Here is a 12,730-nt window from a genome sequence, read left to right as displayed (position 1 = left end):
AAAGGCAGGAGTAGCCATTCTGTTTGCAGACAACGTGAACTTTAAACCAACAATGACCATAAAGGACAAAGAAGGTCACTACATACTCGTAAGGGGAAAACTCCAAGAGGAAGAGATAACTATCTTAAATATATACGCACCAAACTCCAGAGCACCCAGTTATATAAAACAATTATTAACAGAAATGAAAACTCAAATTATCAGTAACACAATTGTAACAGGAGACCTTAATACACCACTGACACCAAGGGACAGATCAACCAGACAGAAAATGAGCAAAGAAATAACAGAACTGAATCACACCTGTGAAAAAATGGGTTTGATAGACATATACAGAATGTTCCACCCAACAACATCAGAATACACATTCTTCTCAGCAGTACATGGATCATTTTCTAAAATAGACCATATATTAGCTCACAGAACATATTTAAGCAAATGCAAAAGAGTTGAAATCATCCCTTGCATGTTATCGGATCATAGCGCTCTGAAATTAGAAATTAATGACAAAAGATACTGCAAAAATTCTGCAAACACATGGAAACTAAATAACACACTCTTGAGTAATCAGTGGGTCACAGAAGAAATTAAAGAAGAAATTAAACAATACCTAAAAGAAAATGAAAACGCAGATACAACTTACCGGAATCTGTGGGATGCAATGAAAGCCGTTCTGAGAGGAAAATTTATTGCACTGAGTTCCCACATCAGGAAAACAGAACGAATACAAATAAATAACTTGATGCTACACCTCAAACAGCTAGAAAAAGAAGAGCAAGTCAAGCCCAAAGCCAAAAGAAGAGAGGAAATTATAAAAATCAGAGCAGAAATCAATGCAATAGAGACTAAGAAAACAATCCAAAGAATCAACGAATCAAAGAGTTGGTTCTTTGAAAGAATAAATAAAATCAATAAGCCCCTAGTCAACCTTATTAAAAAAAGGGAAGAAAAAGCTCAAATTCATGCAATAAGAAATGAAAAAGGAGAAATCACTACAGACCCAATAGAAATACAGAGGATCATCAACACCTATTTCGAAAACCTCTACTCTCAAAAGTTTGATAACACAGAAGAAATAGACAGATTCTTAGAAGCATATGAAGTACCAAAGCTAGATCAAGAGGATATAAAACTGTTGAATAACCCAATTTCTGCTAATGAAATTGAAAATGTAATTAAGTCCTTACCCACCAAGAAGAGCCCAGGCCCAGATGGATTCACTGCAGAATTCTACAAGAAATATAAAGAAGACCTAATGCCGACACTCCTCAAACTATTCAATGAAATTGAAAGGGAAGCAATCCTTCCTAAGTCATTCCTGGAAGCAAATATTACTCTAGTACCAAAACCTGAGAAAGACCCAACTATAAAAGAGAACTATAGACCGATCTCCCTAATGAACACAGATGCAAAAATCCTCAATAAAATATTGGCAAATAGGATCCAGCAAATCATCAAGAAGATTATACACCATGACCAAGTGGGATTCATCCCAGGAATGCAAGGATGGTTCAACATACGCAAATCAATAAATGTAATCCACCATATCAATAAAGCCAAAAATAAGAATCACATGATCATTTCTATAGATGCAGAAAAAGCCTTTGATAAGGTCCAACACTTATTCATGATAAGAACTTTACAGAAAATTGGAATAAATGGTCTTTACCTCAATATAATAAAGGCCATTGATGACAAACCAACAGCCAGCATCATACTAAATGGCCAAAAATTGAAAGCCTTTACTTTAAAATCGGGCACAAGATAAGGATGTCCTTGATCACCACTCCTATTTAATATAGTACTGGAAGTACTAGCCAGAGCAATTAGGCAAGAAAGAGAAATAAAAGGGGTAAAGATAGGAAAAGAAGAAGTTAAATTATCATTGTTTGCAGATGACATGATACTCTACATAGAAGACCCCCTAAACTCCATTGAAATACTCTTAGATACAATAAATAAATTCAGTAATGTGGCTGGATACAAAATCAATACTCAGAAATCAATAGCATTCCTATACACGAACAACAAAATTACAGAGAGGGAAATAAGAGAAACTGGACTATTCGCATTAGCAAGCAAAAAAATGAAATATTTAGGAATTACTCTTACGAAAGAAGTGAAAGACTTATACAGTGAAAATTATAATACACTGAAAAAGGAAATTGAAGATGATCTCAGAAAATGGAAAGACATCCCTTGCTCATGGATAGGAAGAACAAACATTGTGAAAATGGCCATTCTCCCAAAACTGTTATACAGATTCAATGCAATCCCAATAGAAATACCATCAACATACCTTATAGATCTAGAGAAATCACTCCTAAATTTCATCTGGAACCAGAAGAGACCTAGAATCGCAAAGGCAATTCTAAGCAGCAAAGACAAAGCAGGAGGCATCACAATCCCTGACTTGAAGTTATACTACAAAGCAACAGTAGTAAAATCAACATGGTACTGGAATCAAAACAGAGCCAAAGATCAGTGGAATAGATTAGAAGATACAACCACAACTACGAACACACTCAACCACCTTATCTTTGATAAAGGAGCCAAGCAGGTTCACTGGAAGAACGACAGTCTCTTTAATAAATGGTGCTGGAAAAACTGGCTCTCCATTTGCCGAAAACTAAAGCTAGACCCATGTCTATCACCATGTACTAAATTAAAATCTAAATGGGTCAAAGATCTGAATATTAAAACAGAAACACTAAATCTATTGGAAGACAAATTAGGTAGAAACCTTGGAGACATAGGAGTAGGTAAAGAATTCATGAACAGGACTCAAACCGCACGGGAAATACTTCCCAGAATCAATAACTGGGACCACTTCTTATTAAAAAGTTTCTGCATGTCAAAAGAAATCTCCAGCATAGTGAAAAGAAAACCCACAAACTGGGAAAATATTTTAGTGAACTCTCTCTCAGACAAGGGCCTCCTGTCTAAAACATATAAAGAATTAAAGAAACTCAGACCTCCAAAATTCAAAGATCCAATCCAAAAATGGGCATCTGAGATGAATACGCAATTCTCAGATGAAGAAATGCAAATGGCAAATAAATACATGAAAAAATGCTCATCATCATTGGTCATTAGAGAAATGCAAATTAAAACCACACTGAGATACCATCTCACTCCTGAAAGAATGGCCAGGATCAAGAAAACCGACAACAAATGCTGGAGAGGCTGTGGGGAAAAAGGAACTCTCCTGCACTGCTGGTGGGAGTGTAGACTGGTACAGCCTTTGTGGAGATCTGTCTGGAGATTTCTCAAAAAGTTGGGACTGGAAATCCCATTTATTCCAGCTATTCCACTTCTAGGCATATTCCCAGAAGAACTGAAAGCATCATACCACAGTGATATATGTGCACCTATGTTTATAGCAGCACAATTTGTAATCGCCAGATCTTGGAAACAACCCAAGTGTCCATCAACTGAGGAATGGATAAAAAAGTTGTGGTATTTCTATACAATGGAGTATTATTCAGCTATAAAGAAGGATCACATTGAGATATTTATCAATAAATGGGCGCAGCTTGAGACCATACTCATAAGTGAAATAAATCAATCTCGCATGTGTGAATACCGAATAGTTTCCCTAATGTAAGTAATGATTCAAATATATAAAAATATGTGGTAATCATGATTCCCCATTAGGTGGCCTTGAAGCCTTATAAAGTTTTCACTCATTAATTAGAAAGGCTTTATTCTGGGCTTCTTGATATGAAAATATTTGAAGCTAGAGTATATGAAGTTTTATCCAAATATTTCAAGGAAAAAGACACTATGGTAACTACTATTAAGTCAGGTTATATGGTGGTGAAGTACTAGGTTGTTGAAACAGTCATGCTGTGACCTCTATTGTTATATTGTTATGTCCTGTTTTATCTCAATCTCCCCCTTATTGTTTTAAAAAAATTATTTAGTCATTTCTTATGTTTGTCTTAATTAAAGAAAAAATTCAAAAAATTAGGATATATAAATAGTAACTCTTTTTGATTTCCTATTAACTTGTTTTGAAGTCCTGTAGTACTCCCACGATCTTGTTTTGACTGATTAGACTCTGTTCCATTCTACATGATAGTATCAAGTTTGAAGACATAGGCAACTACTTTGAAGACAGTAAGATTCACTAAGATACCCATTCTGTTTTGACTATTGTCTTCTTTGGAAGCCCTGTAATGTTTACAATGCCTAAGTTTTATTGGTCTTGTTCTCTACTGTTTTGTCCAACTTTATAATATCTAATGAGATAGACAATTCTTTTTAAGGAAACAAGGGACAACGTTGATAACCATTGTTGATAAACTTGTACTCTGTTCTACACCATGTGCTATGTCTATCCTTGGTATTGACTGACAGCTTTTTTTTGCCATATTTGACTGTATTCTTCCCCCCCCCAAAAAGTAATAAGCACTAAGGAGTAATAAAATCCAAAATGTGTAAATTTTGTTGTAAAAAAGAGAGGGGAAAAAAAAAAAGAAAAAGAAAAAGAGCTCTAACGGATATAACAGCAAGTGTGTTTAGGGGTGTTAAATAGCTGACTATATCAATGTTTTTGGATCATTGAACACAGCTGTTTACAGTCTCCCTGTTTGAATGTCCACCTTGTATTCTTTGATATTGTGATTTGAGGAACTATTTTCAAGATGATAATATGTAATCTACTAACAGGTGATTTCTTACTGGTATGTTTTTTTTTTGTTTTGGTTTTTGTTTTGTTTTGTTTTGTTTGTAGTTCTGTATTACGTGTACCCTTACACCGCTTTGGTTTGTTTTGTGTTTTTCTCTTTTTCCTCCTAAATAAAAAAAAAAAAAAAAAGAAGATGAACAACAACAAAAATTCTCTTGTTAAATGTAAAAAAAAAAAAGGATAAAAGCTAGAAGGAAAAAAGTGGAAAATAATTGTTAAAAATAGTACGGAAATTAATTAGGGAAATATAGTTGGCTATCTGCACACTATTCAGGGCCTATTTGGACTGGTTTAACTATTAATTTATGATCATGAATTTGCTCTATTGAAATTTTTCTTCAACACTACTTGCTACTTAGATGCAAATATAGAGAAAGAGGTTATCTAGCTTCATCCAGAGTTGGAAGTTTTTATTTGCAAAAGGTAAAAAACTAGCATACAGGTTAGGAATTAGGCTGGGCATGATAGTGCACTCTTGTAAACCCAGCACTTGGGAGGCTGAGGCAGGAGGATCACCATGAGTCTGAAGTCAGCTTGGGCTACATAGTGAGTTCAAAGCCGGTTTAAACTATATTCCAAGACACTATCTCAAAACACCAAAAAAGAAAAAAAAAAGAGAACTACTTAAAAGATGAATTACAACAAAGATAAAGATACAAATAATGCTTCAGACATTAGGATAATGCCAGAGCAATATTATACAACAAAAAAATGTAACTGACATTATTACTAAATATAGTCCTCTAGCAGTAAATGATTTCATTCTGATTTTTAATCATTCATACATATTTATAATCACATGTATATCATTTATCAGATTTAGTTTTTTGAAAATAGTGGTCCTATTTGTCCCTCTGCCTCTTTGAAGGTCTACCCCTGTAGCTATCATACTCTATATGACTGAATGGATGTATAAAGTCCCCTTCTTATAATTATCCATATAATTTTTAAAGATTCTAACTTAAGCATTATCACCTTAACATCTATTCAGAAAAAGACATTTATAAGAAAAGCACCTAAACACCTTTACCAATTCAGTGATGGAAATTTACTAAATAGGTAACAATACGACTAATGGAACCTTTCCAGTACTACACACCATTGAATTAGCACAAGGAAGAAAGTAAGTTAATACATGAAAAAAACTGAGAGTATATTTTCTCATTTTTAAAGGACAGATGAATCATTCTGAGGAGTGGGTTGATGCTGGAGATAGACCCTAGAGCCTTATGCATGCTAGACAAATACACCACCACTAAGCTAGATCTCCAGCCCTTTCTATTTTATTTTCAAATACAGTCTTGCTAAATTGCATAGTCTGGATTTAAACTTATGATCCTTCTTCCTCAACCTTTTAAGGAGTTAGAATTACAGGTGGGCATATGATGTAAAACCAAATAATGGATCTTCCTCATTTATCGAAAACCATTTCTTTTGGTTACAGATTCAATGTGAAAAACATTGTTTTTGTTTTTTATTTGCGATGTATATGTGGTGTTGGGGATGGAGCCCAGGGCCTTGCACAGAATAGGCACATACTCTAAGTACAGGCTATACTTTCATCTTAGGATTTTATTTTTACTTCTGCTTCAGTTAACACAATGCACATTTGCAAGTATATATCTCCCATATCCATTCGTTGAGCATTCCTTACTTAAAAGTCTAAAATCTGAATGCTCTAAGGCTTGAAACAGCTCTGGTTCTAAGCATTTCAATTAGGTATTTAATTTGCAGTTATCAACTTTGATCTAATGACACACATATACAAGATATAGGGAATCACAACTTTTCAAGTAAAAACTGCTAAAAATAGTCTTTAGTAAACACGTTGCTTAAAATTGACAACACACATTGTTGAGACTTACACATTCTTGAAAATTTGAAGCTTTATGTAACACCTAATAAGCAAGCATCTAAATCTCTAGTTCAAATACTTTGTGAGAAAAGGTATAAAGATTTCTCATCTAGATATCAAAACAATTCCCAATCTTCTGCTGTTTTAACCTATATTCAAATTAGAAGTCACAAAAGGACAAATGATTAGAAAGGGGGATTTCAGGAAATAAGTAAAAAGGAAGGAAAAAATTTTATAATGAAATATTTTTTAGTCCAGTTTGACATCCTCTAATATTCTTGTATTTCACTGAAAGTCCCAGGAAATATCCTGATTGTACTTTCTTTTTTTTTTTAATTTTTTTTTTTTTTTTTGTCTTTTTCATTTTTATCGGTACCAGGGATTGAACTCACGACCACCGCTTGCAAGGCAGGTGCTTATGCTGCTGAGCTAAATCCCCAGCCCCCCTGATTGTACTTTCAAGGAATGAACACAGTTTCTGAACACAGGTAATCTCTTTACCAGAGCCTCTGGGAAAGAAAAAAAAAAAAAAAAAAAAAAGAATGCCCAGTTCAGCTGCATTCCATTCTCAACTGCTGATTCCTAAATCAAGCAATTCAATGACAGCAATGTATTTGTTGGATAGTACATTTAAAATCATACATTTCACAAGGATGGGTTGAAAATATAAGAGAAAGACATAGTAACCCAGCGTTTTGGTTCTTGAGAGATCAGCCAAGAATGAAACAGAGGGGCTGGAGGTTTAGCTCAGCGGCATAAGTGCCTGCCTTGAAAGCGGGCAGTCGTGAGTTCGATCCCCGGTACCGATAAAAAGGAAAAAGACAAAAAAAAAAAAAAAGAATGAAACAGAATCCAAAATGTTAAAAAAAGTTCCTTCTCCTTCACCTTGTTCCCTTTACTTCAGCAAAAGTTAAAAATAAGTGTAGGATACATGAGGAAAGACCATGACTAGGTTCAAGACCACAGACTATAATCTAATATATGTACATTTCAAAGCAGTACCCAAATGTCATATAACCATTGACATTTTGTTTGTCCTGTATATATGTCCAAATCATTAATGCAAAATTTTATCTATTAAAATTATGAAAAGTGTTTGAATCTAAAAATTTTTTAAATTACAAATAACCAAATGGTCAATGACCAAAATTCTGGTTAATAAAGAATTCAATTTACTTATGACTTACACTGAAGTATTTTTAATAAAAATATACTTTTTCAGAAAATAAAAGTAAAACTTAACAGAGGCTACAACTATGGTAAAAGCTTGGTCTTTCCCTGATGATTCTGTCTAAATGAAAGTAACTGAAGATTCTGCCTAGTTTTAATATTTTACTGAATCATATGAACTGAATCTCAAGAAATGGTTCAAAAGCAGTTTCCCAGCTTAACAGTTTCTATTTCTTATCTCATACAGTATATCAATCTTATCCTATCTATAACCATTCTTCAGCAGTATTTTCTATGGCTAAAGAATAAAACAATTTTTATTGTGATTTGGCTTTAACATTTTCTTACAGTAAAAATTGATTCCAAATTGTTTGAAAAAGAGGTTACTCAAACACCACAAATATAAAATAGCCTTGATACCTTTGATAGACTCAATCCTGTATATATTACTCTCAGTTCATGAGTTATTTTGCTTTTAATGAAATAAAATTATCAGAAGTGTTAAAACTGCATTACCTTCATAACGTTAACTAAATCTGTTTGATAGTAGCGATCCTGATGTGCATTTGCTGCTGCTAGAGTAAGAAGATAATCATTCCTTGCATGAGTAGCTTTGGAATTACATTCAGATCGCCGGGCTTTTAACTATAACATAGTAAAAGAAAAAGTGATATCACATTGCAAAACACAGAAGACTATTCTTAGTTGACAATTAATAGCTCCCCACCAAGAGTAAATATAGAATTATGTGGAAAACATATTTATACACGTATAAAATTATCCATCACTTTTAAGGGATGAAACTGACTGGATACATGGGAAGAGCACTTTTAAATATTTGGAATTTATAATTGAGGGGTGTAAATAACTTATACTTTGGTAGATGTAAACGTACTTTCAAAGCTTTCTAGAAAACTTCAAAATGTTATGTTCATTTTAATCAGCTAGAAATTTTTTTTAAAATTAAGTATATTATCTTTGAAGATATGGGCAATCCTAAAAAAGTTAGAAAATAGATTTAAAAAACCAACACTCCTGACAAGCTTAGAAGAAGTGCCAGTTGGCAGGGAACCTGGCAATAAAACCAAGTCACTTAGCTCACTTATCTGATTTTCCATAGCTTGAAGGTTTGACAGGAAAATTCATTTGCATTGCTGAGGAGTCTAAATCTGAATGAAAATATTTGTAGGGCTTCCTAATGCCCCAGCACTATGTCTCTTTGACTAAGAATTGAAGATATAGGCTACCTGAACGTGTACCGTAGGGAAATCTATCATTAAAGCATCCAACATTTTAATACTTGGGTAAAAACAACCCAACAAATGGAGAAGGAAGGTTTCTACCAAAGTTAATTACTTTAAAATCTTCTCTAAGATAGAAATAATCCATCTATACCCTTGAAGGATCTAGTTCCTTAAACTAAGGGGTTTCTCAATTGAGTAATACACCTTTCAAAAACTCACCTTTACACTTGCCTTCTGTAGACTGATTCTTGACTGAAAAAGACTAAGTTTAGACCTACGGTAAAAATAAAAAATTTAATAAGGTTTATAAATAATACCATAATAAAATTACAAAATATTTTAATGACTTTTTCAAGACACTGTTCTAAAACAAACTGAAAATTGGAAAACCAAGAGCAATGCTTATTTGCATTTATTTTATTACAGGAAGAATTTTAAATTATGGCAAAGTAAATAATACTGGCATTCACATAATAAAAAAATTCCCCAACGATAAGGAAATATAATTTGACAAAAAATTAAAACATATTGGTACTTCCAAAAACCACAAGTCATCAAACTACAGTTTATTCCCAGTATCATAAAATTTCACATATTGCAGTTCTTATAAGGTTTACTCAAAACCCAGGCAAAACCAACCTAAGAGGCAAAGGTTAGTAGTTTTTCAGAGTTGCATATGACAGTTTGTAACAACATGCCAGGCACTTGGGAGGTTAAGGCAGGATTGCTATTAGGCCAGACTAAAGTCCATAGTAAGGCCTTGACTCAAAAAAAAAAAAAAAAAAAACCGAACCAAAACAAAACAACAAACACAAAAAAACCAAACCCAACCCAACCAACAAAAAACACAGCAGAACATCCAAACTCTAGGAAGTCCTTATTCCTGTTGTTCCTGCCACTAATAGTTCTTTCTGTCCAAATGCTTGCCTGTGGGCCCCCTGTACTCCTAAAGGTATTCTGAACCTACTGAAAAGTCTCTATTTCATCTTCTCCTGCTCTGGTATTATCTCCCTAATCCCTTTAATTAAACAACAAGTAGTAAAAAAAGTTTACTCAACAACTACAAATAACTATGTAGATAAAATCAACAAACACATACTAAGGAACAAGCAACACTTCCATGATTGGTGATTTTTCTGAAGCTGCAATGTTTGTCTTAACTGCAGAGTCATGGTGACAACCATGGGAGAATTCAATTCAATTCATTGTAGCTATGCCTTAATATGAAGCACAGTTGCAGACTACTTGGAATTGGAAGGTGAAGTAGCCAGTCTCTGCACAGCCAATGTGAAGAGGATAGCAAAACCAAACCCCTCAGTTTCTAACAGGAGAGAAAATTTTCTGGGGTGAACACACATGCATCCCAGCTGTTTTCCACTGTTAAAAAAATGGTTCTAAGATATTTCTGTAATTTCCTATCCTTATATTCATATTTCATGAGGTTTTCTGTTTATTATTCAGATTTCTATTCATTTTGATCTAGAAAAGCAAAGGCCAAACACTTTATAATTTGAGAGTGCCTATTCAGACAGAATGTGTTTGAGACATGACTAGTTTTCCTTTTAATAGTTATTATTCAAACAGTTTGAGTTCAAGCTAGAATGTCCAATACAAGGTTTTCAGTTTTTGGCTTCTGATTCACTTGCTAATCTCCATATATTTCTCTTGTGGTATAAAGGCAGATATTAGCGACAAAGGAAGAGAGTAACTGTCTTTAAAGACTAAACTCTAGATAAAACAAGATAGAACTTTTACAAGTCATGTATTATATGAATAACAAACTATATGTGTGCTACTTTTTACCATCTACACTTCAAATACTCATTGTCCCTGAATTTCCAGTTCAATATCACGTCTCATTATACATATGACTGCATGTCTGTATTAACAAACTGATGGGCAAATAACCCACAAAATGAGATCCTGGTCCTAAATTCTTATGTAAGATCAGATATTTACCTAGAAAACCAAGTCATGCTATTCTTTCCCAGGTTCTTGAGAACCTATACATCCCAAATAAAACTTACCATCTCTCTCAAACTATATTCCTCTTCTTCCTACAGTTTCTCCTATTGAGCCTTTTTTTCTGTTATTGTTTGTGTCTGGACGTTCCGCTGAAGCCTCATATAATTTTAGAAAGGGCTTTTTCAGAAGTAGCTGAATCTAGAGTTTGTGACTGATTCATAGTGTAATGCTGGGATTAAAGGTGCTGGGATTAAGGTTGGGAGACTGCTGGATCACTCCACTGATTGGATTGGCATCACCCTAATCCCAGCAGATTGAACAAGATAAAAGAGGCAGAAAGAGGCTTGTTTCCCCCTTTTTGATCTTGCTTGTTGTTTTTTCTGTCTTTTACTACCAGGAACTGTTGTTCCTTTGCCATGTGCCACCCTGCCTTGGAGCCAGCTGATTATGGACTGTAACCTCTACAAATTGTGAGCTAAAAAATCTTTCCCTCTTTAACTTTGGGTGTCAGGTATTTTGTCTCAGTAATGAGAAAAGTAACTAAGATACACTCCATCTATAGGACTATATGTAGTCCCATTTTCAGGTTACCTTCCAGATCTTTCTCTATTTAGAAAAATCAGTCATATTTGGAAACTATCCAAATTTTCATTAGGTAAAATTAATCTCTCCATTTTCTATGGTTTTGTAACTGTTTTCATATTACTATTATAAATAGTGATTAGCAGAACAATTTTACTGTGAATAAACACATAAGTCACTTTTAAACATTTCCTAATTCTGGGTTCCAAACTCCTTGAAGGCACAAAGTTCACCTTACTTATCTCTGTACTCACAGTACCCAATATAACTACTCAATAAACATTTACTGAAGGAGTAAGATATACAGGCATTTCTTACTCTGTCACTGAATTAATTTCCCAGAGATGTGAAACACTGAAATAAAATGTCTCACTATGAATTTGGTCCATATTAGAAAGCTGCTCTTTGTAATCAGTGTGGTGAATTAAATGCTGTCAAATTCATACATGAACAGCCTGCCACTGTCATTTTCACCCCATGGGCTATGGCTGAATAAGTATTTAAACATGCTCTATAAATCTCATAATTCTCTATTCTAAAATTCCTGCAAGTTTAAAAAGCAAGTTCCTAAACACTACAATGGCAGTATCTTACAGCACAGAGCTCCTAATCTAAAATTTTCAGATCTTATTTGCATCAATTACTCTGTGAAAGCACAGAAACTATCTGCTTAAAACATAAAACAAGAAAAAATAAAATTAAGAAAATGTCCAATAACATCAAGAATTTGATGAGTATTCATTTACCATCCCTTTATTCTAAATAAACTTTCCTGGAAACCTTAAAATGTCACAAAATATGCATGAAATTGATAATGCTTCCTGCAGATAAAAAACATGTTAGAAAGTCCCCCAAACACACATGTGTACTGTTTGCTCAAGTGCCCAAAGCACTCTGATTTCATGTCTAAGAGTTCAACCTTGATTTTTTGCATCAGGCAAAACAGTGAACAGAAGTCTCAGTTCTACTTATAGATCTCTTCAGAGTATAGCTCTGTAAAACAGGTTTCTTTTATTCTAAGTTTTCATCAGATTCAATCATGTTGTCACTAAAAAAAAAACCTTCATCACTTGCATGTATCTCTTATTACCAATTGCCAGTTCCTTATTATTCTCAAAATAAAGGACTGTAATTCCTATGCAATGAAATTGACACAATCTTGGAAGCACACAATAGTGTGTGTGTGTGTGTGTGTGTGTGTGTGTGTATATATATATGTAT

General features: G+C 33.8%; 1 protein-coding gene across 3 annotated transcripts in view; it reads right to left on the bottom strand.

The window, feature by feature from the left end:
• The window catches only part of Fchsd2 (FCH and double SH3 domains 2), a 268,069-nt gene that overhangs the window by 118,140 nt on the left and 137,199 nt on the right, over positions 1-12,730 (bottom strand). For all 3 annotated transcript variants that reach the window (XM_003463457.5, XM_003463456.5, XM_063256542.1), the window contains 2 exons: positions 9,182-9,236; positions 8,235-8,363 (listed from right to left, as the gene is read on the bottom strand). In XM_003463457.5, coding sequence (XP_003463505.2) covers positions 8,235-8,363; positions 9,182-9,236 — 184 coding nt within the window. The remainder of the gene's footprint in view (positions 1-8,234; positions 8,364-9,181; positions 9,237-12,730) is intronic.

The sequence above is a fragment of the Cavia porcellus genome, unplaced genomic scaffold, assembly GCF_034190915.1.
Source record: "Cavia porcellus strain 051 isolate PalLab524CR breed Dunkin Hartley unplaced genomic scaffold, mCavPor4.1 scaffold_9, whole genome shotgun sequence".
NCBI classification, from domain to species: Eukaryota; Metazoa; Chordata; class Mammalia; order Rodentia; family Caviidae; genus Cavia; species Cavia porcellus.
This window is presented reverse-complemented; position numbering and strand designations above follow the sequence as displayed.